The sequence below is a fragment of the Lepeophtheirus salmonis genome, chromosome 1 (assembly GCF_016086655.4).
Source record: "Lepeophtheirus salmonis chromosome 1, UVic_Lsal_1.4, whole genome shotgun sequence".
Taxonomy (NCBI): domain Eukaryota; kingdom Metazoa; phylum Arthropoda; class Copepoda; order Siphonostomatoida; family Caligidae; genus Lepeophtheirus; species Lepeophtheirus salmonis.
The window spans coordinates 24,831,249-24,859,100 of record NC_052131.2 but is presented as its reverse complement, the minus strand read 5'-3'; the positions used below and the strand labels follow the sequence as shown (position 1 = coordinate 24,859,100).

General features: G+C 33.0%; 2 protein-coding genes and 3 long non-coding RNA genes across 5 annotated transcripts; 4 read left to right on the top strand and 1 right to left on the bottom strand.

Annotated features, from left to right (window-relative positions):
- Positions 1-103: 103 nt before the first annotated feature.
- LOC121123032 (ribonuclease Z, mitochondrial) lies at positions 104-3,218 on the top strand. Its single transcript, XM_040718112.2, has one exon. The coding sequence runs from the start codon at positions 642-644 to the stop codon at positions 3,108-3,110; it is 2,469 nt and encodes an 822-aa protein (XP_040574046.1). The 5' UTR covers positions 104-641; the 3' UTR covers positions 3,111-3,218.
- Positions 3,219-10,062: 6,844 nt separating this feature from the next.
- LOC121123060 (uncharacterized) lies at positions 10,063-11,194 on the top strand. Its single transcript, XR_011780998.1, has 2 exons — positions 10,063-10,807; positions 10,884-11,194. It is a non-coding gene; the product is annotated as an uncharacterized lncRNA (long non-coding RNA).
- A 1,375-nt stretch (positions 11,195-12,569) lies between these two features.
- Positions 12,570-14,226, bottom strand: LOC121123065 (uncharacterized). The gene is made up of 2 exons (XR_005865900.2): positions 13,486-14,226; positions 12,570-13,427 (listed from the first exon to the last, which is right to left on the bottom strand). It is a non-coding gene; the product is annotated as an uncharacterized lncRNA (long non-coding RNA).
- Positions 14,227-15,142: 916 nt separating this feature from the next.
- LOC139905884 (uncharacterized) lies at positions 15,143-17,073 on the top strand. The gene is made up of 2 exons (XR_011780996.1): positions 15,143-15,285; positions 15,483-17,073. It is a non-coding gene; the product is annotated as an uncharacterized lncRNA (long non-coding RNA).
- Positions 17,074-18,400: 1,327 nt separating this feature from the next.
- Dcr-2 (Endoribonuclease Dcr-2) lies at positions 18,401-25,902 on the top strand. Its single transcript, XM_071889728.1, is given in 13 exon segments — positions 18,401-18,675; positions 19,010-19,239; positions 19,316-19,491; positions 19,558-19,792; positions 19,874-20,064; positions 20,131-20,358; positions 20,360-20,379; positions 20,432-20,561; positions 20,638-21,085; positions 21,485-21,866; positions 22,438-22,664; positions 22,728-24,797; positions 24,945-25,902. Coding segments are annotated over 12 exon segments (4,728 nt in total). The 5' UTR covers positions 18,401-18,675; positions 19,010-19,218; the 3' UTR covers positions 25,545-25,902.
- The last annotated feature ends 1,950 nt before the right edge of the window (positions 25,903-27,852 follow it).

Here is a 27,852-nt window from a genome sequence, read left to right as displayed (position 1 = left end):
GGTAAAGATAATATTAAATATTATTGTTTGTATATGTGAGTCAGATGACGTCACGAACGGATTTCAACTTGCGACATAAGAATCTAAGCTCAATATTATAATAACTAAGATAGTCCGCATTCAGCAACAATTTTCTGTTCTCAATGAAAATTTACAAGCATAATGGATGACGCTATTGGAACTCCAAATAGAGAAATATAACCATAGATAATGATTGAAAAATCTACACATAGCATTTATAAATAAGGAAAAAATGGAAAAAATAAATTAAAATTACTACATTTTTTACTTTATATATTTTTAATTTATTCAAACAAATGCGCCCAATGACGTCACTATATGGAGTTACTTAATAAATCTGCTCTGTTTGTCCTATGATTTTGATGTTGGCTTACCTTGGTCTAAAAACATTCTCTAGACTACACGCTAAATAAGAAGTGCATGAATAATGACGAATTATGAAGAGGGTCGCAACTGTAGCAGCCGTGCAACGTGTTTTGCTTCGTAATAATTGTTATTTTTATCATATAAATAAAATAATTTATATCTGATAGTGTTATGAAGTAATCTTTTGAAATAGGACTTTAATAAAAATTAAAATATGGATGACTGACGGAGGATAAGGCTGAGAATGTGACAATATGCGCACGATCCTTAGAATCTTTCACCAAAAGTATTTGAGTCACCAAGCAGGAAAGAAGGAGACTCTCTCCTTACTTAATAAAATGGACAAAATCTCCGTGAGGAAAAAGTCCCGTCGCAATGAAGTGGGACAGAAAACGGAGGCATCCTTGGTATTTTTCCAAGTCATTTGCCCTGGACTTCCCGGCTATCCTGGATCCCTCTTTCTCTCCACAAACAATAAGCGCTATTTATTTAATTGCTCTGAAGGGACTCAGCGTCTCTGTGTGGAACATTGTGTTTCTCGATCTCTGGCATCCCTCGAGCACATTTTCCTAACACAGAAATCCTGGAGATGCATGGGAGGCCTTGGTGGAATGTGTCTCGCTATCAAAGACTCTGGATCTCCAGACGTAACCCTTCATGGTCCAGAGGGATCTACAAAGATATATGAGATGACGAAGGGATTCATTTGCCTTCAAAATTTCAATATTCTACCCCAAGAAATTACCTCCTCAAATTTAGAACCCTATACTGACTCCACCCTCACTGTTGAATACTTGCATTTGAGCAAAAATAATCCCACCCATAATACTCAGAGTGTTCCTGCTCCTGAGTATTGGAATACTGTATACAAGGGCTTCGATGCAAACGGAAAACTAATTTCCAAGTTTGTTCCTGAGGAAATTGAATACGATGAAAATGTTTATGGAGCAAATTCAAATATTGTATATATTTTGACTATCAAAGGGAGGAAAGGTAAATTGTGTCTTGATAAATGCTTAGACAAAGGAGTTCCTCCAGGACCCCTTCTAGGAAAATTAAAGCAAGGTGAGGACATTGTATTAGAAAATGGAGAAACAGTGTTCGCAGCAGATGTCAGAGATCAAAATCTACCCGACAAAAAGTTCATTGTTATTGATCTTCCTTCCTTAGACTATATGGATTCATTGTTGTGTGCTCCCATATGGGATTCAATTCGTAAAGAAGATAAACTCCAAGGAATGTTCCATTTTACATCCTCAGAAATTTTGCTTAGCAAAGAATATCAAACATGGATGAACTCTTTTAACGGAAATATAGAGCATCATATGATCAATGATCTCAATTCCAAAGGGTATGGTACTCTTGGTGTTGCTACTTTTGCTGAGAAATTATCCATTCTTGACCCCAATATATTTCAACCTTTGCATTCAGATATTTATTTCGATGAGCAAGAACGTCATAAAAGTTCTAATCAAAATTGGATCTTCCATCGAACGGCTGATCGTATTGTTGTTCGAGGTTTTCCGCCTGAGCATGTTACTACACTCAGCCCTATTCTTCCTTCATTGGTTAAGGAAGAGCTTGAATCGCTTCAAGATTTCAAAGAAGTATTTTCTCGAACACGAGATAAAGTATGCGTCGAGACAAACTCATCTACTTACCCTAGTTTTGTTTTCTTAGGAACAGGCTCTTCTGTTCCAAGCAAGTATCGCGCTCCAAGTGCAATCCTTGTTGAGCTCCGTCCCAAAGAATATATGATTATGGATTGTGGTGAGGGTACAATTATACAGCTCTATAGATACTTTGGAATTCAAGGAATGAAAGAATTTCTCAGGGGGCTAAAAGGCATTTACATATCTCATCTTCATGCAGATCATCATTTGGGCCTTATTGGAATTATCAAAGAAAGGCAGCGGTTAAATATTGGAGAGGCTCAGCCTCTATATATTGCTGCACCCACAAAGCTATCCTCTTTTTTTAATCAGTATCATGTTGGTTTTGAGGGGATTTTGGAGAATTTGATCCAAGTACAAAATGAACATGCACTTATTTTACATGCTGATGCAGTTCGAGAACCCGACGAGGCTATGATTCAATTTAAAGAAGCCTTGGGACTCAAGGTATACGATACTTGCAGAGCAGTTCACTGTGTCAACTCCTATTGTGTTAGTTTCGTTACTACAGAGGGGTTTCATTTCATTTATACCGGAGACACACGACCAAACTCCGGCCTCATCGATTTAAGTAAAAATATCCATCTTGATCTGTTGATACACGAAGCAACGATGGAGCATATAATGCTAGAAGATGCTATTAAAAAGCGACATTCGACATTCACTGAAGCAATCAACGGAGGGATTGCTCTCAATGCAAAAGCAACAGTTCTCACCCATTTTTCCCAACGCTATCCAAAATTTCCATTTTTTGATGAATTGGTGGATCACCCAAACGTTGGCTACGCCTTTGATTTCATGAGAGTCGACAGACATACTTTCAATCATACTCATCACCTCATGGACGCCCTAAAAACTATTTTCAAAGAAGACTACGAACTCATGGCTGCTAGAAAAGAAATATTCGAGTACAAAATGAAAAGCCTTGAGAGTACTACCGAAGAGAAAAATGATAGTGGTGAAGGAGAGGAGAGTGAAACTAAGTTGAAGGATCTCTATTCAAAGTTGGATCATCCCAGTCGTAAAATTAAAAGACTAAAACTAGATTGATTTATAGTTTAATGTGTTTAATAATCTATAATAGACTTATATTTCTGTAGATTCAGAGAGAGAATGTTTGATTCATTTTTTGTATGAATAAAGTTTAGAAAATGCCTAGTCAGTGTTATTCAATAATTATTTGTAAAGGAAGCAAGTAATACAAAATGACACAAAATGAATTAATTGTAAGTAGGTATATAATAATAATATGTCATTGCGTGTGTAAATAATATTAAATGTATAGAGAAGTGAAAATACGCGCATTTTCGCTTCTCTATAAATGTATAACAAACTGAAGCAGTATACATATATATAGATTGATTAAAAACGAATATATATATATATATATAGAAACAGACTATTTTGAACAAATACCAATTATAATAGTACATGAAATATGATGATAAAATATGATAATTATAATCATAGGAAACTCAACTCAAGTACTTAAAAACATCGCAGTATAGTAATAATTATATAGATAATAATGATTAAATAAAGAGTGTGCTCAATGAACAGTAATATTATAAGAGAAAAGAAAATGAGAGTTCTTGTCAATCCTATGTTTTAGTTAATGATTAAGTCCCAGTATCTGGTATTCTTGAGCTATTTTCCAAATTATTTGTACAATTAATCCCAACGGTCATTATGATGATGGTGTTCATGGGAAAACTCTGGGCCATTTTTGTTTGACATTAAAGCTGTTACTCGGAACATATAGACATATTCATTACGATATGCCTCATATATTATACAGCCGATTCCTTTTTCTCTCATTATAATCTAAACACTATTTGTGTAAAAAGGAGAGAGAAAGACTAGAAATGCGCCGAACATAGTATTAATGAGAAAAGTGTGCAAACTCTGGAGCACTTTCAATTCCATGTCCTTTAATCTTCATATGTTGTTTCAGTACTGAGTTATCTCTGAAGAGTTTACCACAAGTACTACATTTAGCATGTCTTGCTTCTAGTAGAGACATTTCTTCAGGTGTCGTATCTCCATGGCTTTGTATCATGTGGGAATGCAAGGATTTGAACATTGAAAACTCTTTTTCACATTTGGGACATTTCATCACCTCTTTATGAAGTTTACCCCGATAGTGACTTTGCATATGGTGCTTGTACTTTTGATGAGTGAGGAAGTGTCGGCCACAATTGGATTCTTCACAGGAAAATTTAGGTTTTATTTTAACTTCGATTGGAGGTATTCCTTGCATTGAGTGAGCGTATGTGACATGCTTACTATAAGCGGACTGAACCAGAAATTTTCTATGACAGAAGCTACATTTATAGCCACGGACTTTGTATACTTTCTCCTTAGCAATTAATGGACGTTTAGCGGACTCATAAAACTGAGCCTCCTTTTCATCTGAAATGACATGCTTGGAGAGCGTGTGAGTGTTAAGTAGATCTTGTCTGGTAAAGACCTCAGGACATAGGGAACAACTGAATTGCCCATTGGTGGGAATGTAGGTTCTATGGTGTTTGTAGTGAGCCATAATTTGAGAATTGGACATGAACAACTTTCCACAGCCCCTTACACGGCAAATATAACGGGCCTCAGCCTTTACGGGCACGGGGTCAATCACGTCTATTAAATGCACTTTCTTACAATGTGTCCGTAGAGACTTTGCATCAATATAACTATGCTTGTCACACGTCGTTACAGGACATTGAAAGACATCCATGAGGGTACCAGGTAGTAATTTAACATCATCAAAAATGACTTCCTTCTTTGAGTCATCATTGACACCTGAAACATGACTTTGTATCGTATGAACGTCCAAATTGGACTTTGTATTAAACTGAGAATCACAGAGCTCACACTTGAAATAGCGCCCTTTACTTTTTACATAGTTTTTATGGTGCCTTCCATGTATTTCAAATTGTTTTCGCTCAACATACATTTTACCACAGCCCACGACAGTACAAATAAATTGGGCGGGTGCTTTTGTTTCAATGGGTGTGATGGCAGCCTCGGGATGAATATGCTTTGCATGCAATTTAAAGGATTTGATATCTGTAAAAGAATCTTTACCACACACTGGACACTTGTACACACCAATTAGTGTTCCTGGAGGAAGGACTATAGACTCATCGTGAATAAGGGCGTTATCCTTTGGGGATTGACCTTTACGACTCAGGATAGAGGCCTCGTCTTTATCAGGATGACAAGCCAACAAATGTTTTTTAAGCATGAGGGTCTGGTAAAAGTCTTCATTACATATATCACAGACGTATTTTCCTCTTCTAGGAGTGTAGGTTTCATGATGTTTGAGATGAACCTCCAACTGTGTTTCCTCCACAAAGAGTTTACCACAGCCACGCACTTGACAAATGAACTTGGCTTCTAGGTTTTTGACGATAGGCGTAAGATTGGGAGACTTGTGTACACACTTGGCATGCATTTTATAAGCACGAAGAGTAATGCAGCCTACTTTAGAACAGGTTTGAATGGGACACACAAATACTGAGACATGATCCCCTGGTTTAATAGTGAGTGAGGGATCATAGACAAGGGTGACTTTGGATTTAGCTGGACACTTGAGAGAATTGCTATGGTTGCGAAGTGCAGCATACGACACGAACAGCTTATGGCAATGAGGACAAGTGAGCTGAGAATTCAGGATGCTCACTATCGACTCATGGTCCTCTTGATGAGCTTGTCGCAAATGCTTGAGAAATTCAGCCTTGATGGCAAAGAGTGTGCCACAAGTGGGACATTTGAGGCCTTCAGGCTCGTTCGAGTCTTGGTGGTTGCTTTTCACGTGCTCCAAAAAGTCTTCCAAAGTGGACACTGTCACTTGGCACTCCTCGCAACGATACGACTGCTCCGCCTCAGAGTACTCCACACTCTCCTCGTAAAACGTCGCTCCCTCCGTCCCATTCTCATCGAACGACACTTCGAAGTAATGAGTTCCAAAGCTCAACCCCGTCGCGTCTGTCGCCTCGTAAGCCTCCATTCCTACAACCTAGCTTCTCCTCCTCAGCCCCCGATCACTCAAACATGTAGACAATCTTCAATCTAATCACTCCTCTGCTCCTTTATAATAATATCTCTGTTACTTATTATAGTCATTCCTCTTCAGCGTTCACGTAGCAGCAGCGCTCCAGCTCTAGCTCCTCTTCATCCAAAATCCGAACCGAACCAACCAACTCATTCATCACCTCAACACCAGATACAACTTCTACCGCCAAATCTGCCTTAACTCTCTTCTCTTAATTCTCTTTCCTACTTATTCCCCTCTCTTTCTAGCTCCCTCTCCCTCTCTCTCTCTTCCCTTGAGTCCTGCTCAACTCAACTCAACTTATACAGTCTGTATACTACACTACTTACACTACTAGCTCCTCCTAGAACTGCGTACAACAGTCACTCTTTCAAATACACCAACTACCAGGACATACTCTTTCCACAAATTACAATTTCTACGTCTCATTTCATATATTCAGTCGTTGTATTCATTGCCAATGATTAATGGGTGCCATCATTTCATTTTTATTCCATTAAAATCATACATTTATTATGTATCTATTAGTAAATGCAACTTGTACAATCTGCTTATACAAGTTACAACTTGTACATAATCCAACATGCTCTTTCCCTAGTAGGAATATTATTGCTTATTAGTATTACTATAGAAGGTCCCTTATCAGTCTACCAGTTCCGGTTTTTGACCCCCTAGAACCGGAACCGACAAAGTCGAATCGAGGCCGCAATATATTGCTCATTGGTCTCGGTCCTTGTACTTTTGTTATATAATATATCTTTATTATATATAAAGGAAATGAAATATACATTTATAATATAAAAAATAAATTAGCTTCAATCAACAAGTCAATTTTATGAGTTTCTTATGTGCAATTTCTAAGCTTTCAAGGGTTGTTTTTTTTTTTACGTCGCCAGGGTGATACAGCTGTATCTGAGCTCCAAATAGCTAAGAGCTTCTTATGGATCTGAAAAAGTTGTTATAACTTATAGCCTATAGGCAACAAACGAGATGGTGTAAATAGGAGAGGGAAGGGGTGGAGTAGATTATGGATCCAGATCCCCTACTAAGCTTGTTGGTGCCCTATAAATAATAATTATAATATTTCTTAAGTATTATGTTTCCGAAAAGCAATCCTCAACTCTACAACCCCCCTCCCCCAGTAGACTCCCCACACGTTGAAAACCATTGTACTAAACAACTTTGGTTTTTGGGGCCCCTGAGGGAAATTTGGAGCTGTCCGCACTCTGTGTATACGTTAGCTGCGGCCCTGTTTGTATCAAATATCATTTCATGGGGCCAAATTTTTAAGTGCCACTCCTTGTTTTAAGTGCTTGTTACTAAAATGAGCCTGTATAAAAAAGAACCGAGACCGATAGAACCTGAACCGGGCACAACCTTGCTATTAGATGCAAAGGCTAATTCTATAATTAATAACTGGGTTTTTTTAGATGGACTCAGGCTATGAGTATTGAAAATATCTTTTGGATAATGAAAAATTACTTTACTATAGTGAGGTTGAATGTAAATGGATAATTATATGATCTGAAAGGAGAATAATTACCCATTGATCAGATCCTATAAATACAGATTTTAAGAGCCCTTGAATTTCTTACTCCCAAATTTGTGGAAATCTTTCATATTCATAAATAAATACTAAAAGGCTTTTTTTCTGGAGATAGTGACTTTCATAGTAATACTAATAAAAAATACATGAAAGCCTAAAATTCAAATTTGTTAGGCATATTGTCACTCTTTCAGTATAAATAATATATAAGTATGTAACATAATCAGTTATAAGCTTTAGCAGAAAATGGATTATATTAGCTTGGACTTTCTTATCTTTTCATGACAGGTTTGCAGAAAAATGATACATAAAGAAGGAAAGTCTATTATTAATTATTATTTACTTCAAAGTGTGAAATTTAAATTTGTATGTAAGTACTAGTATGAGCCTGTCCGTTCCACGGACGCATGGGGGATGATAATGAAAGTGTTATGTGATAACTGATATCCATAAACTAACCTACACCTGAAAAATGATTGAATCTTCATAAGTGTCCATCTAAGACAAATTAATTGGCTAATGCAATCTCCCCTTTCCTAACTAATTTTTAAAAGTAGAACGAAGAACAAAAGCTGTTGCCAGGGAGAAAAAAACGGAGGAGGAGGAAGATTCAAAAGTTTCTTTTTGTATATATAAGATTTGATTAATAGCAATTGATGGAATCGTAGTAATATGCCTATATTAGATAATAAAAAAATCAATGATGTAGGTCTTATTATGCAGATAAAAGTATGTACTACAAGTATATACAATAATTAATTAATTAATGTGACTAACAAATCAATGTATTATACACATACAAGGGTTACTAAATTATAATGATGGTTATTTTATAGAAGAAGTTAGAAGTATTTCTATACTTAAAATACGAATTCGTATTTATACACATTTTAAGGTACTATTCAATGGTTCCATAACTTTTTTACCTCAATTGCCTAATTTCAGAGTCTACCAACAATATTTTTTGTTAGAAGAAAGTGTATTTAATTTAATATTTACATTGCCTTAAAAGAGTTAAAGTAAATCCTTGACGAACTTTCTGATTTCCTTGAAAGATATTCCACACCGTGTCAAGACTGGAAAAGTCATCGTAAACTTCCGTCAAATCAAAAACAACGTAGGCTTTTAATTGATTTTGAATTTTAATCATAACAAATAAATAATAAAAATTAGAAATAGTGTTATAAAATAAGTTCGGACTAATGAACAGGAGATTCGATAATTAATTCAAATTAAGCTTCCAAGTGTGACACAGTCATGACGTTATATCATAAAAATAATTGAAATAAATGAAGTTTGTAAATGTTATAATATAATAAAGTGTATGTAGTCATTCAGAATAATTCATAGGATATTATTCTTTTTAAATAGAAAGAATAATATAGTTCATATTAATTAATTAAGTTATAAATAATAGACGTGCATCTAAGCGGTAGAGATCCGGAGAGTACTCCTTCGTTTCTTTATCCTCACTTCCTTTTCCTCAAATATAGAGCCACAAATGTTTTCTTTATTAGAGTCGTACTTGGTTAAGAACCTAGAGCTCTTTCGAACCGTGCGAACTTCATGCACTTGTTCATTCAATGTTAAAAAGGGGAGTGGACCCAGAAGGGCATCTGCTTCTTCTATTTCCTTGTAAAATTCTTGGGACGTTGGTGATTTAGCAGGAGAGAGGGAGACTCTTTGTAAAGCATTGTCAAGGGGGAGGGGAAGAACATTCTTACTACATTTGAGTTCTCTTATGGAGGTTTCCTTTACCAGTCTTTGCGGCGGGAGGAGTGGAGGTGGCGGACCCTCTCGTTCTTCTTCCTCTGGGAGTCCCTCTTCCAATAATTGATTGAGATTGGCTTCCCTCCTCGGAGTGAGGGGATTCAAGTTGAGGGGTTTGTCATATTTTTTCATCATTTTCCTTCGTTGTCGATCCTTGGCCTTGTTCTCAACCAAGTAGTTTGAGGTATGAAGGACACGCTTCCTCGCATTTCGACCCAACACAAAACGTTTGACCAAGGAGTCCTCTTCTTCTATTTCTTCATTAGTATTCTCAAAAATCGTCTCCAGTCCCCCTGGATCATTGATAGGCTCTCTCCGTAATCTCCTACGAGGCATTCCTCTGTCCACAAAGGATTCAATTAATTACAAGATCCAGTAAATTAATCCAAGTTACTAAGCGGTATTTTCTGTCACTCTATCACTATGCCAATATATTAGTGACACTGTCACTTTGAGGCCTGAGCTGAGAGTTAGGATTCAAACGTACTTAGACAGCTAGCTGGCTCCAAGTTGGAATGGAATTAAATTCAATGTTATTATTCCTTCCAATTTTAGAAGCTCTTATTTCAAAAATTGCGGCAGGTGGCTTAGTGACGTCATACACAATAACATGACCTCAACATTAATATGATGCCACTCAAGTAAGAACAACTAACATGCATAACCTTAATTCTTTCTTATCTTCCGAAAAGAAACATAAAAAAGGCCCGAATTTATTATAAGGCCAAAATTTCATTATATAATAAAATGGCCAATATATATCCTATAAAGGACGAGGGATCAACAAGAAATTGTATTCTTGTTTTTTTGGGAACGGATCATAAGTACAGAATAACTTATTGGTAGCCGGACTTTATGGAGACAACCAATCAAATCATTTTCACTGATCCTAAAAATATTGATAAAATCGGTAGTTCGGACCGAAACTTAAAAAAAAGGAAGAATTAGGCTAATCTAGCTGCAGGAAGAAAGAAAGAGAAAAGAAGCAAAACAATAATACAATAATTTGAAATCGTATTGTAATTGTTCAATTAAAATCAAAGATTCTAACGGATTCGTTTTTGTAAATCGGAGCAGTCGTCATGTGATAGGTGGATTACAGATAGAAGAGAAGCCCAATTACTTTGCTCAGTCACTTCATCAATCCTTAGATCGAGATCAACTCGAGTTCCCTAGATGGATTGATGAATGATCATGTTTACTGCCTACCCATGCGAGTAGCATGCATTGCCAACAGATAAGTTGTGAACACAGTAGTAAGTTTCTGATCAAATAGAAAAGTTCAAAAGCAAGTTTTCCTTGAGTGAATTTCTATCCTATGTCTCATATTCCATTAGGATTCGTCTCCATCCGACATGCCTTGCTATGGATTGCTGTCAAGTAGAGTTTCTTTTAATAAACACCAACTAGAGCGGATTTAATACGATGTAAATCATTTTGTTCATACCTTTTATAGGCCCTCATGTCAAACTGCATAGTGAACATAACAATCACAGCAATAGGAACTGTGGAACTGTATCATAAGGACCTCTTCACTGCCTCAGGTGTCCATAAGGTTTCCCATGAGATTAAATTCCCAAAGTTTCTCCGTCGAGGTGACTTCTGTCTATGCTATTTCTAATTAGTTGATTGTTTTTTTTGTTAAAATTGATTTACCTGACCAGGATTTTTAAATGGTATCTTCTTATTATTATGAATTATGCATATACATTATATCAAATAGTAACACAATACAAATTATAAATAAATAAATATATATTTATCATACGTTCATGGATCCTTTCTTTCCAGTCCTGAACTCTGTAGACGTAGTAGTATCATGAAGATCAGGAGCTGTAGGTGCTTTTAGTAGAGTAGAGTCACGAAATTGTGATGGAGGAAGAGGTACTAAATCAATTATATTGAGGGAATCGTTGTGGAAGGACATTATGATTTTATATATTATATACGAGTGTTTATCGTACTTATAATTAAACAATTATTTCAACAGCTAAACTAGTTGTCGTTATTGTATCCATAAAATTATTCCGTATAGGAGAATTTGAATATTGAGCGATTTACTTTTAAAATACAACTTCTTTTAAAAGTGAAGTTAATTTTAAATATACCAGAATTTATTATATTATAAAAAGGAATCCTAATGAAACTTGAAATTCAGCACCATAACTTTAAAAATTGAAACCATTTTTCGGTAATCTGATTTTTTGTAATGTATTGATGAAAAAGGAATATTTGAAAAGGTTTAGTCTTCCAATGCCATTTTTGTAACCTCTAGATATTTTTAATATAAATTATATATTTGTAAAGGGATTAAGAATTTTCAGTTTTAAAGTCATGGTGCTCAATTTCAAAATTTTCAATTTTTTGTATGTACTAGGGAAACTTCTCAATCCCTTTACAAATATATAATTTCTACATACGTTAAGATATAAAATTAGAATCTTAAGAATATTAAATAAAAATCTAAAAATAAGCATGCATGTGAAAATAAAGAATAAAAAGGACTGATCCAATTGTTCCAAATTCATATATTTATTTTCAGTTCCTCTTATTCTAATTTTACTATGGAAGAGAAGAATCTCAAGCCAATCTATTGTTTAATATATCCGGATACATAGCCTCTTACATCATTAAGTTTTTCAAAATTAAAGATCACGAACGCTTTTGATTTCTCAGAAATCAATAACTCATAGTGTGTGAATTTTCTGGCGAAGATCGAGATTTCTTCGAAACTTATCAAGATAGATTTAATAGGGCTTCAGATTTATTATTATATTTAAATACATTACATACTAGTCAGCTTAACAATATGATATTTTCAGCGAACAAACTCGACAAATTTTATTGACGTTAACAAATTCAAGACAATGCATTACAAAGCTATTTGTCAATTTATTAGAAACGGGAGATTCCTATCATCCTATTGGGTTGAAATGTAAAAAAAAACAATATCATTTTGCTAATTAAATTGTTCATGTTGAATTTAAATATTTTAATACATCTAGCAAAAATCTCATTAACGAGGCTAATAGTAGCTTACACTCTGGTAAAATAAGGTGGAATTCTCATGGTGCAAGTTCCATAAAAGTTATTTCCTAAATTTTGAGCTTTAATTTTGTTTCGTTAAATAAAGGATTTAGTCTAAAAAAATTGTTTTATTCAGATCTTAAAACAATAATACATTTTCATACTAATATAATTATAAATCAAAGAAAAGCAGGATGAAATATAAATAGTTAGCTTTTAATTTTGAACGTCTGTATTAATGATTATTATATTATCTGTATTAATGTCATAAATAATAATTAAATATAAGAACTGTTATGGGAAACATTGATTAATAATTTTTATTAGTGTGGAGATCTAAATCTTCATGGGGGTAATATTGCAATAAGCAATTAAGTTGTTTTCTGAAGATGATTAAGACTAATTAAGTTTCTAATTGCAAGTCTAAAGAAGTTAAGAAGTCACTTAAATTTTTTTATCACTTAGGACTCAACAATTCACAAAGTCTATTTATACAGATAGTAGTAAAATATAATATGTATTGTAGACAAAAGTATCGAGAAAAAAGGGTGCATTATCATTGAGAGTCTTAGATTGACTTCTACTTTTTTCCAAGGGATTTTTGCATTATATACATCAAGGAAACTGAAGGATTCTTAACAATGAAATATTTTTCTCAGAATAAGATACGAAAAAAAGTCCACTTTGGAAGGAACAGGATTCAAGAGTTTCAACGAAGGAGCTGTGGATGATAAATTAAACTCTTTGTTCCTCACTGGGTAATTCATTCGGGAACTATTTCTTATTGCAGAACTCTCCAGTTCTAAATAATTATTTATATGTAATGTCGGAACAGAATATGCATTGTAGACCAAAATATCGAAAAAAGAGAAGCACATTATCTTTACGAGTCTAGAATTATCTTGCACTTGTTTTCCAATGACAAAAGAGACTCAGTAGTAATAAAGAAGTATACGATGATTCCGTAGAGGATCTGGAGGAATTTATGTATAGGACAATGATTAACGAGAACCGAAGTCACTATCACATACCTTGAAATGAAGAGGCACTTGCACAATCAACGATCCTTCCATTAAAGGATACAAGATCCACCGACTGAATGAAACACTTGTTCAAGAGTCGAGATCCCTTGAATAGAGTATCAGAAGACGTGTGAATAAATATTCATAGGAACAGTAAGGATGGATGGATGCAGATCCAACTCCTCACTTCCCTCACCTCCCTCCCTCTCCCTTCATATAGGGCAGACATGTTACATAAATTTAGCAAGCTAATATGACGATGAGTTCGAACTAGTTGTTCTATTTAAATAATCTGCTGTCTCCATATAGTCCGATAACGGACTATATGGATACAGAAAAAAATATAGATACAAAACTGTCTCCATAGAGTCCGGGAACCAACTTATTACTTTGATTAATTATTTATCAAAAAGAATACATAGGGTATTTTTGTGTTAGTGAGGTAACGCAGTGCTAAGTAATAAGAACTGCAAACAGAATTGAGACAGCTGTTGATGAGAGTCATTTTCTTGATTGATTTGTTATTATTTCACTACCATTGCGTCAAAATACAATGATATAAAGGGACTACAGTCAACAATTGACTCAATACTGTTTCCATCCTTCTCTCTGGTAGTCCTTGGCTCAAGTGACAGATATTATTAATATTGATGATTGATGGAGGTCTATTTAGTTTAACATTTTAGCTTTAATATATAAATATGCACTATAAATATGTAGCACAACAAGTTAAAAATAAACTTAATCAAGATAAACTGTATTTATTATTACCTATCTACTATAATATAATATTATATATAATGTATGTAAGTCCCTTAATAAAAACGCGAAGTAGGATATTTATTTCAAAAATGGAGACTTTAGACATAAAATAGAAGTTTTTTTTTAATTCTGAGTTACGTACTTATGTTTAATTCTAATTAGACTAGATTCCTGGGCTTTGGAGGGCTATTATACTAATGGGAAATGTGAGAAACAATAATGAATCAGAATTAAAAAAGGGGAAGAAGAGGATTAGCGAGTTAGTCTTATTATGGTTGAAATAGGAACATATTTCTAATTATTGTTATTATAATGTTCAAAGGGATGGAAGAACTTCAGACATTGTCTATCCTCAACTTTTATTAAATTCTGGAGTTATTTAAAGCAGTAATAAATAATTCGAAATGAAATATACAATACGGGTACGTCATAGTAAATTATGGATGTTACTTAGTTATATCTATACGTCCTGATTTTAAAAGTCCTTTATTAGTATGAGGGAATATAGTTATCCTACGACTGATTGCCTAATGACTAATAAGTCTCCCCCCCCCCTCACCTTTAAGTCTTTTTTACCACTCCGATCATTTTACTTTTCAGTGTTCCTAAGGACTACCTAGGTCTTTCAGTCCTACGGGCCTAGCTATCTTCTTTTTTTTCTTCAATCCTAGATAGGATTAAGGGATTTAAAAACTAAAAAAATAATGAATAGCTAACTCAACTGACATAGTGACGTAACTGTTGCGGCAATTCAGATAATTTCATTGAAGTGAAGTGCACTAATTTGGATCTGTTAAGCAAAATTGGCATCATCTCGAGGTTCAAAGCGTGTTTCTCCCATGCCCCGCTATCCCGATCCACGGGATGCCCAGTATTTTGTATTTCATCAAAAAAAAAAAAAAAAAAAAAAAAAAATTGATGCTCGAGCGTCTTTGGGTCTCAGTCTATAGGAGAAAAGATCCAATTAATATTAATAATGCTAAGATTTGTGATAGGCATTTTACATCCAATGATTTTGAGCAGAATCTCAAGGCTGAGCTTAATAGGGTTAGTTAATCCTCAATAACGAGTCACTTCTTTTCGTCAAATATACAAGAAAATGAACATGAAGAAGATGCAATTGAATCATAGGAAACTTTAGAAGATTCTGGACTTCTTGAAGCCGAAGAAGTAATTAAAGCACATACAGAAGAATCATCTCAAGTTTCCAATGATTGTTCATATCAGGGTCTGGCTTATTGCAGGATTTCTGGCAAAAAAATTTAAAGACCTTTATCCAAATCTAGGGAAAAAGACAAGTGACTTCGGATTTTATGAAGAAACGTCTAGCCCTTGAATTGAATTGGTCTCTAAGGGAGGACTTACGATCGCCTTGTGTGAGTTTTTAAATTTTGTCATTGTCTGGAAAAACATTTCAACTCTTTTCATTGTAACCATGAAGGCGCAGTTGACAAAACCCCAAACGGATTTGAAAAGCTGCATAATCATCTAATTAAATTATATCCTAACTGGCTTAAAAAAGTCATCATATCCTTTTTGAGAACAAAAACAAGAATTAGAGTAAATTACCCTAATAAAAAGCTCAAACTGAAGAACGCAAGTGCTAATCTGAGAAAACTTAGACAAAATGGTAATTTACAAAATTAATATTTATTATTCATGTATGTATGTAAAAAAAAATATGACTCCTGTTACGGGAGTCCTTGACTGCGGTAAGTTGAGCAGATTTTTACAATCACGTTCACATTGCTCATAATTTTTGTTTTTCGTCATTTTTTTCACAAATTCATTAAACCATTAATTAAGGAATATGTCTTGCCTTTTAAAATCAATATCACCATAAACATTATATAATATCTCCAGGGATGTGGGCTGGAGGGACTGCAGCCATCCCAAAAGAAATTAGGAATTTTTACTTTTTACTAGATTTTTTCCCCGTCATTCGGCCAAATTAGGCACTAGAGCAAGAAATTAAATTCTTGAAAAAAAAATCCAGAAAATTTAATTTTTTTTAAATAGCTGTGGATTTTTGAAATTATTTTTCTTAACAATTAAACTTTTCAAATTTTTTGTAAAACGCTAAGGATTTTTGAAATTTTTTTTCAAAAAATTTAATTTTCTCAGAATAACTACGAATTGTTCAATGTCCAACCCTGCATATAACTAGTAAAATAGCTAACAAATAAATAATTTTAAAGGGGTGAATGCTTTTGCTATTTTATTCTCTAACTATTGGAAGGTAAATATAAATTGGATTCATCAGTTAATATTCCATGGTTCCAAGTTACACGAAAAAGTGAGCTGATTTTCTCGTCTTGCTGATCCATTAGCTTCACAAGGGAAAATAATTCGGTTAATATGTCTTTTTCTGGAACGCAGGCTCGTCATTTTTGTCAAAGATAAAAGATGGCTAGTCTTATTCGCCTTAACTTAAGGTGATCAATTTAACCCACTCATGCATGTTTAAACTTTGAGATAAAATTCCACACTTAACATGCAAATTAATCTAATAATGGCCGTAGAAAATGGATATAGTATTCCAAAATGTATTTCGATTCATATAAACACATAAAAAACGTAGTAATTTACCTAAAGTCATCTCATTTCACTTCTAACTGATGCTTTCAGTCACTTATGAATAATTTGTAAACAGAACGAGGAAGGCCAAGGAATTAAAGCTAGGGATGTACTGATACCATCTTTATGGACGATTCCGATTCTTTATTATTTATAAAGGAATTTCATAAACAAATAAATAAAATTGTTTACTTATTTTTATGTTTAACTTTTTATTAATTACGGATAGGAAAAAAAAATACACACATTTATGGATCATAATTAGTTGTTAATAAATGTTAATTTTAAAAAGTTAATGACTCTCTGTACTCAGGAGTCAATATATTTCTGGTTGGTTTATATTAGGGAATTTGACACCCCTCCATTGTTAGATATTTAAAGTCAGCCTCTTATTATTTCGTATTTGATGAGATATATTAATTAATGATAATACGTATCACTAATATTTACGTAATTAAGTTAAATAAAGGACTCCTTGGTTAAATTAATAATTACGCTTGAATACTTGTTAAAAGGTTGAATGTTTGGTCGTATATTTACTATTTATTGTAATAGGGGTAAAATGATGGGGGTAGATGGCCTGGGGGGTAAAAGTAGGTAATTGATCGTTGGTTAAAGGACCGGGGGTAGTTGATCAGGGGTAAGAGCCCTACAACCCTAAAAATATGGTTATTTCTAAATTGTTCCATTCAAGTAAATTTCCTGTATTAACCTGCAAATAATTGTATAATCTCTACATGTACTTTCCCCTCCTTTACTTTTCATTTTTTTTAATTTGTCTGAAAGACGTCGTTAAATCTAGGTATTATCATGGACGTATCGAACTCGAGGCGTCCATGGTATTAAATTCATTTGAACGAGTTCTACTAATATCTGGAGTGTATTTTTTATGGTTAAAAATCAAATGGCAAAACCTAATTGACTTTGTACAATATTACTCCCTTTTTATTTCGCCAGGATATTAAAAAAATCTATGCGGAGTCACGTGCTACAATTAATATCTCGTTCACTAAGACAACCTTCTTGAACTGAAATAAAATTTTTTGATTTAAAAAACTTACAAAGAGCGAGTGTTTCAACAATTGACCTGGGAGTGCTATAGATATTATCTTTGAAAAATGAAGTTTAAATTGAACATTATATCCGTTAAAGTTAGGAATAATCTCTTTGACTAAGGATGTATAATATGTATAAATTAAATCTTTAATACATAATTAAGAAAGAGAGAGGCTCAAAGGGATGATTAATAATATTAATATTATATCAGGACTGGGGATATGTATAAATCTTTATTTAAGATAATATGTCATGCATAGGTCGAAACAATGTCTAAATATCTATTTGATTTGAAAAATGTTTTCATTTAATAATAAAATTTTGATAATTCGGTGTTGATACATATTATCACACGTGACTTATTAATAAGGAAGAGACATTGAAGAATAAAATAAATTGTACATATTAACTAAAAACCTACCACTTTATTATTCCCTTAAAATGTTATGAAACCTACGGATGAGGTTGCGCTATAGATCCGGTGCCACTCCTGATATTTATAGAACTCATAAATTGGATCCACACAATCAGTGCGAATCATATAATTCAGCTTATCTATTAGCATTATATGCAGCAAGGATTTGATTGCATTTACGTAGACAACAATTTGGGCCTATGCACCCTCAATCAATCTCTTGGTACTTCAATTTCTAAGGCAAGAGTGGATTGGGAACCTATTGTTGACGTTGTAACTTGTATATAATAATAAATATAAATAACAAGTCGGCCCACTCCTCTTCTCGGGACTCGAGTCCGAATTACGACAAAACGACTTCTCCAATACACGAATATATACTACCACATGTAATAAGCAAATATTATTTATTAATTTCATTGATGTAGATCTTTACTTTGAGGGCTTGAATATCAATTGATATCAATTATCATTTAATCATTATCTAACAATTGCATTTCTTCCTTTCCTTCAAAATGGAGCATTTACTCAATTTCTATTTTCTATCTAATAATATAATTAAAGCTTCACACAACTGAGTGAGTCATAACAAATATCAAAATGCATTCATTTGCTAAGTTATTGATTCGTCCACGTAGTAGACTCTTTGATAACATAACTGATATCTGATGCAATCTTTATTAAACTCAATCTTCATCGCTGTACAATATATGTTTTTATTAGTATTACTATATTAGATGTAAGTAGATATCTTCCTCCTACTTCACTAAATCCACCTCTACTTACTAACTAAAAATGACTATTAATCAAAACTATCACCATGTCTGACGTCAATATATTCTCAGTCCATTATTTAGCATTGTAAAAAATTATCTTGCTCCTTCCACTCTTCATATAATTATACACTCGTTCGATTACTCTTTACCATCAGAATGGAACCACGAAACTATCAGGTAATTGCATCAAAAACTCATTTTATTATTTTCCCTCAATTCAGTATTTCTTATTTTCCTGTTCCTTTGTACATAGTTGGAGCTATTTGATATAGCGAAAGATCAAAATTCAATTGTTTATCTAGGAACTGGAAGTGGGAAAACTTTTATAGCTATCATGATGATTAAAGAGTTTTATGGAGGGTCGAAAAACGAAGAGAAAAAGATTGTCATGGTTGTGCCAAGTCTTCCTTTAGCTCATCAACAATCCAGGTATAAAGTCGTCTCTTGTTTACAAAATTTGGATTGTAAAAAAATGTTGACCTTTTATCATTACAGAGTAATAGATGAACAATGCAAATTTGCTCGTGTTGGAAAAATAGTAGGAGAAGATGGGGTAGATTTATGGGATTCTAGCAAGTGGAACGAAGTGATTAATTCATTAGACATTATAGTAATGATCCATCAAGTCCTACTTGATTCATTGTCTCACAGTTTTCTCACATTATCTAATATATCACTTTTAATTTTTGATGAATGCCACCACACATTTAAGGACAATCCTTATAATATGGTTTGTATAACCTTTTTTGCTTATATTATCTATTTTCTACTAATTATCAACATCATTTATTCATTTTATCAAATCAATTAGATAATGAAAGAGCATTATCTTACTCTTAAATCAACACATCCTCATAAAGTTCCACATATATTGGGCCTCTCTGCATCTGTCGTTATTAGTCAATGTGACGATGAGCTCAAATTTTTAAGAGAAAAGAAGACTCTTGAGGCCAACCTTGACTCCAAGATTATAACAACCATGGATTTGGATAATTACCTTCGGTGAGTGTCTATTCTTTAAATATGTACAATTTTGATCATTATCTTTTATTTATAAAATTTATTTAGATTCGTTACTCAACCACGCGAGTGTTTAAAGCAGTATCATGCACCCTCACTGGGTACGGATATAAGCAATATTGTTGATGATGGGCTGATTAAAATAGAAAATGAGTTTGAAAATCATATTATTTTCCTAAAGCAGGAAATGAGGGACTCCAAAGATAAAATTTCTTTATTGACAACAAGAGCAAAGTCTAAAAAAAAAACTTTTCAATCGAACCCTTAATGATATCTCCATGCTTTATAACACATTGGGTAATTAATTAATGAGTATTATCATGATGATGATCAAGTAACTCTTTTTTAGGAATGTTTGCGGCAAGGATATATGTTTACACAATGCTACAAGACACTTTTCCCGAGATCAAACTCAGATGTGATGAAAAATATGAATTGAAATTTTTGCAAATTGTTTATGACACATTTAAATCTGTTGAGTAATGCCTTTAAAATATTATGAAACTATTGATAAACACAAATTATTTATAATTTATATCATATTTCTTTATTAAGAGGGATATTCCAAAGGAAATGGAATGACTTCGTTGGAAGCGACCTTCAGAAAATGTATTACTTCATGTCATCAAAATTAAAGAAATTACTCGAAATTTTTACTGAGTTCGTTACAGACTCGCAATTTTCAATGCAATCTTTTACCGCAGTGGTTTTTGTAAAGAGACGAGAGAGTTGTAAAATTATATATGAAGTTCTTAAAGAAATATTACGATTAGACTCAAGATTCTCATTTATATCACCTGCTTATATCATTGGTCAATCCATGGTAGAATTAAATCCTGGAAGTAACGAAATGAAAAAAATGCAAGATACCATCACCAATTTTCGGAGTGGCCGATATAATCTAATAGTTTCAACCTCAGTTCTTGAGGAAGGAATGGATATCAAAAAATGTAATCTCGTTATTCGTTTTGATGAAATTGATACTTATCGATCCTATGTTCAAGTAAGATTGTATAATACGCATATATTCTAAACTAAGGCTTCTCAAACATTGGGGTTATTTAGCTTGGCTGGTTCATAGGCAGAGTTTGAAATACTGAGAGGGGGGTTTCAAAAATAAAATAAAATTGCATACTATGTATATAATATAAACGTCTATCTTTATATATTAAATATTGATGATCTGCAAACTCCGCCTTTAGAGTGGATCAATTCCAGGGAGGGGGATTTTAGCAAGTATTATATATATATATATAAATATATAATAAGTTTTCTTTGCTGGGAGATGTTCAAATGCTACCAGAAGTGGAGGGGGATGTGCACCTCCAAAAGTTTGAGAAGCACGATTCTGTAATTAATCAATTAAATATTATTTATGTATATTCTTTCTTTATTTTTTTAGTCAAAGGGCCGAGCCAGAGCAAAGCCCTCAATGTACGTAATCATGTGTTCAACCACTGATTTACCTACAATGGACATGAAATTGAGTTCTTTTAGAAAAATTGAACAGATGTCCATTACTGAATGTCATACCCTGCCTTTTGAATTACAAAAATTAAATGATTTCCATGAAGAAAAGGAGGACAATGAGGAGGAAGAGGACCCTTATTTTGTAAATCCAAATGATAAGACAAATTCTGCTATGATTTCTCCTGCCACATCCATTAGTTTACTCCATCAATATATTAATTCAATTACTACAGACAAATTTACGACTCTTGCTCCCTATTGGGAATATAGTCGCACCACATCAAGACCACATAATATCCTTTTATCAGTACTTGGTATGTTTTTTATACTTATATATATAATCATAATCATGGGTTGTGTTCTCCAATTTTAGCAACTGCACTTTTATTATTATTTTTATCATACATCCATTGTGTCTTCTTAACAACAAACATATTTATTGTACAGTATTTCTTTTAGAGATAGATTGACTTTCAGTCGTGCCTGGCATCTGAAAATTTTACGTCTATTGGTATCATTCTACAAATATTTAGTTACGTTCTTAATACAATATGATATTAATACAGTGGACTAGTTAATTTCCACCCTTTATTGTGATTTTAAAAACACACGATTTTTAGTTCGAAAAAAGTATTTTCCGGGGTAGGAGAGATTTGTTTTGCTTTTGTCCAAGAAAATATATCCATGAAGACATACCTAATTAGAAGCATTAGAAAATACAACCTGAAATAAAATGACGATACTCCTCCCTTCTTTAAGAAGTCTACACCCCATTACACTGCTTTAATTCAAGCATTGTGTATTTAATTGCCAAAACTTAGAACCTAACCCAGGATATATGTATTAAAAATATGTAGAAATTTTATGAATTAATGTATATTTTAGAGGAACCAAAGTATGTATGCCAAGTAACTCTTCCTCATAAGACACCACTAAATTTTCCTGTAAAGGGTGCTCTACGAGCATCGCGAAAAAAGGCAAAAAGAAGTGCTGCTCTTCAGGCATGTACCATGCTGCATCAATTGGGAGAATTAGATGATAAATTGATTCCAAAGAAAAAAAGAATACACGAAGAGCTTGAGGAGCTCGATGATGGCTTAGACGATGATGAAGTAAGTAATCAATCAATTAATTGAGTTCATACGAGCTATAAATATGTATTTAATGGATTCTAGGATCATGCAAAACCGGGTACTAAACGCTTCCGACGTTATTATGCTCAAAAAAAGCCTTTATTAAGTAGCTCTCCTATTCTGTGTGCTTCCAAAGTATTCATATATACCATAGATATGCATCTTGTAAGCATAACTAAGCACAATCCGAAGAGGTATTCTCTTTATTATCCACAAGAAACTGAGCGTAAGCTCGGATTATGTCTTATTTCACCATTGTCCGATATCGTTATGTCCAACAAAATTACTCTTTACTCCAGATCAGGGATTGTTGAAGTGAACATACTATTAGCGAATTCCCATATATCCGGATCTACACTTGTAGAAAAATGTGGAGGTCTAAATACATTACAGAAATATACGAAACTAATATATAGTGATGTTCTTCAAGTTGTCACTCCATGGATGGAAGAGCTAACCGAAAAAGAGTTGCTGGAATGTAGGGATCCATTAATTGTGCCTCTTTTGAATGGAGAAATAGACAAAGATTTTATTCTTAAAACCATTTCTGGTCAACCCTACAATGACGGTGATATGACTGAAAGAGTAGTTAGTCTCTTACACAAACCTGATCCTCAAAGATATTTTGTTGAAGAAGTAATTCCTGAACTTACGCCTTTGTCATTAATAAATGAAAACACAACTTTTGTAGAGTATTACTCCCAAAAATATGGCATGAAAATAACTGATAAGAGTCAACCATTAATACGACTTAGTAATGCAGATGCTGAACGATTTGCGTATTCGGAAGTGGTAATCGAGGAAAAGGATAACAAATTGACAAAGTTAGGTAATTTGGATTTCTATCGTACAAGATGGCTTGCAATTCCTGAACTTGTCTTGGCACACTCTGTTCCTTCTTCCTTCTGGAAAGACTTAAAACTGCTTCCGTATATTTTGGAGCGTATTAATCAAATTCAAAATTCTATGACACTTTTGAAAGAACTTTGCTCCTTTGAAAAGGTGGAACCTTGTTCAAATAAGGATTTATCCTTTGATTTTTTAACAGATCTGAATTCTGATGCTCAAACTTTAAGCTTTAATCATTTTGAGCTATTTAAGTCCTTGACATTAACAAATGCAGGTGAAGAATTTGATTTGGAGAGGAATGAGATTTTAGGTGATGCATTTTTGAAGATCATGACCAGTATTTACTTGTACTTTGCGATTAACTCTAAGGATGAAGGTTATTTATCATTGTATAGATCCAGGATTGTGGGGAATAGAAATTTACTCCGAGTTGGTGAAATGATTGGTGACCTCCAATTAGGTGGTGTACTAAACGCCGTGAAATTACAACCAAAGCTTAACTGGCAAGTTCCTTTTTATAATAACCTTAAATCCCTTGAAGAAGAAATTGTTAAAATGAACCGAGATTTTCGTAAAACTGTTCTTACTTCTAATGAAAAATTCAAGTCTCATAATTTCTTAGATGGAATGAATAATTCAGACTTAAGTAGACTGAAGGAAATATTATGCTGTGATAACCCAAATACATCAATATTCTACAATGATATAGTCAATAAGTTGTCAGAAGCACGAGGAAACACGAATTATAGTGAATCCAAAGCTCAACTAAGTAGCTTAAGAGTCTTTGTTCCTGTCAATGACAAATCTATTGCTGATGCCCTTGAATCCATCATCGGTGTTTATCTCCTTCATTATGGATGTAAGGCCACTCTTCGTATGATGGCGACTAAAATGGGTATAAGTTTGTTTCCTAATGTAAAGGTAGAAAACAATATTTGTGGGCATTCAAAACTGAAAGTATCTCAATCCTTGAACTGGTTTGTTCCTCCTACTAATGCTATTCAAGATTTTGGCAAGAAAGTAGTCAACCATGACATATTGAATCGATTACTGTTAAAGCTACAGTACAAAACTATCGAAAAAATTATAGGATATGAATTCAAAGAAAAAACGTTCTTGTTACAAGCCTTCACACATTCCTCGTTTTCTTCCAATAAAATAACTGATTCGTATGAGAGGTTGGAATTTCTAGGAGATGCAATTTTAGATTATCTCGTCACTTCTTACATTTTTATTGAATTTCCTACCTACGGTCCCGGAAAGGTAATTTATAATTTTACATCTAATTATTACTGTATGACCTAGTGAAATGACTGCCTATGTTGAGAATGAACCTATTATGTTTGGACATAGTTATTATAATTAATTAATGATTAGTCATTAATAAAATCAGCATTTATTTTATTTTAGGTCACTGATGCCCGGTCGGCAGTTGTCAACAATGTAACATTGGCTATATTAACTATTAAATCAGAACTCTATTGCCATTTACTTCATTCTGAACCATTAATTCTCTCCAGAATCGACTCTATGATAGCCAATATGGAATTTGACGAATCAAATATGAATGAATTTGATTTTTTCAACCTTAAAATGTCCCTACTTAGTGAAACTGAATGTCCCATTTTAGAAGAAGTAGATGTGCCTAAAGTTCTGGGTGATATTTGTGAGTCTGTGCTTGGAGCTGTGTTTTTAGATTCTGGATTTGACTTAAAAATTGTTTGGAATGTCTTTAAGAGACTCTGTCCCAATTTGGATCAAATCGTAGCCCTAAAACCAAAAAATTATGTGACGAAGCTCTATGAACTTTTTCCTGAAAGGATTTCCTTCGGTCCATCCAAAAAAGTTGGTAATAAAATTGAGAAAACTGTTTCACTTCGAATGAAGGATGATAAAGTCTATAAGGCCCGTGGTATAGGTCCTAAAGGAAAGATAGCAAAAATTTCAGCATGCAAGTGTCTTATCAGAGGACTAGTAAAGATTAAAGAACTTCCTTCTGATGTCATATGATATAATTAATAACTATATTTGACATATACATATATATAGTCATTTAAAAAAATATATTTTGTGCTATTGAAAGAAACTCAAAATTGTGTATTTTTCTTCCTCTCTAAGGATCTAATATTTATATTTATATCCAAATATTTTTCTCACTTATAGATTTTGTTATTCATAATTATTAATAGTGTTAAATATTAATGTCCTACGCTAAATGATAGATTATTAATTTAAGATATTTTTATGTCTCTAGCTATACTTTTTAACTTTATTTTTCATTTTTTTTGTCAAAATTGAGATTTTGTTTGTAATAACTAATTAATATAAAGAAATACAGGAATTTATTCATCTATAAGATATTATTAAATTATGCATAGTGAGTCAATTTTCTAGTGTATAATAAACTCGTGGCCCGATATAAAATACCTACTGATATAAGAAGAAGAAAAAATTGATGGGAAAACAGATTTAATTTTTTTTTTCAAAGTTTAATTTTTGAATTAAAAGGAAATAATATATATATATAATAATCTATAGAAGCCCAGGAGCTACAAATATAATATTGAAAATAATTTTTGTTATATATTAGTACATCTAATTCAGTGAAAACTATATACACATAAAGTATTCAGGGGCGTCTCCATTAGAGGTTGGAGGGCTGTAGCCCCCCTCCAAATTAAGGATTTTTTATGTTTACTAGAATTTTTATCGTCATTCGGGCAAATACTGCAGCAGAAATAAAAATTTAAAATTTGAATTTTTTCCGAAAAAATAAAAATTTTTATGAATAGCTATGGATTTTTGAATTTTTTTTCCAAAAATTAATTTTCTCTGAAAAGCCAGGGATTTTTTGAAATTTTTTCCAAAAAAATTAATTTTCAGTGAATAGCTATGGATTTTGAATTTTTTTTTCCAAAAAATTTAATTTTGGTATTTTTTTTCAAAATATATCCACAAAACAAGCCTCCCAAAAAAAAAAAATGTATATATATAACTCAATATTCACTATTCTCCAAACGCCCCTAGTATTAATTTTCTAATTCAAACTGGCTTCCACTAATTAAACCAAAACCTACAAAAACTTGTGTTATTAGATTTAAAAAAAGTAGGACTTGATATGAAATACAATAATAAATCTCTAAACAGGGCCAACTTTAGCTTGGTCCTATGCAAAAAGAAATGCTCTTAACCTAAATCCTAATATTTTCTTTTTTTAAATGTAAGAAATTAAATAAGTTTACCTGTATTAATTTGATATGTCACTAGAGAGTAGACATACAATTTTTTTTCTTCCTTAGTCCGAGAACTTAGGAGAACAATTAAAAAACCTGCAAAAAAACAAGAATGGAATTTGGGCACGGTGTTATAATGGGGTATCCCTTAATATCCCCGCACCCTTACTCTTTCTCTTAATGATCTCGATCATAAAATATTAAAGGAATGGCGTGTGAGACCACAATTGTTATTGACGAATATCGTGTTTATACACACGATTTTCATCAATTTAAAAAAAAAAAAAAACGGAAATTCTAAATGGTAACCCTAATAATTAGACACTTTATTGTATTAAACAACCTTCCTTCCTGAAAGAAACAGAAAAAATACCCAAAATCATTTTGTAGTAGGCCAAATAAGTCAATTATACAAACTGCTATTTGTCTCTTAATTACTTCAGAGTAGACTATCATTTTCATATTTTTTCTCCACAATTTTTAAAATGAATGATATATATTCATAATAATAAAATCCTACATAGTATTTTATTCGATACTGCAATATAATATTGCTTGGTAATATTTTTTTATGAGGGTAGTTACATATTTCTATCTGCAATTGATAGCCAAAATTTATTATAATTTATATAGGTTAACTAAGGTTACAAGGCATCAATGATGCCTTGTAACCTTGAAGGCATACTCAAAATGCCTCTCTGTTTTGGTCATCTCCATTACTGACTTAACAGCGTGCTTTAAAATGAAACACTTTTAGCTCTGCATCTTGAGACTCGGACTCTTTAAAAAACGATCCTTCATAGGGTCTTCTATGTCTGTCAAAAGATTAGTAAGTTTGGAAGACTTTATCAAAGTCTATAACCAATTTATGGATTTTGTCCAAAATAGAGAAGACAAAGACATTAAAGGATTAAAGGTTCCAAAGTCTCATGTTGGGCTTTATTGAGTGAAGGCTCTAAATTGGGCCCTATTGAGAGCTACCCCTGGACATAGGATCTTCTCTCTCACCATTTTGATGGACTCGTACTTAAGAGAAAAGTTTTCCAGTTTTATCCAAGCCTCTATACTGCTGATATGGCTAGGGT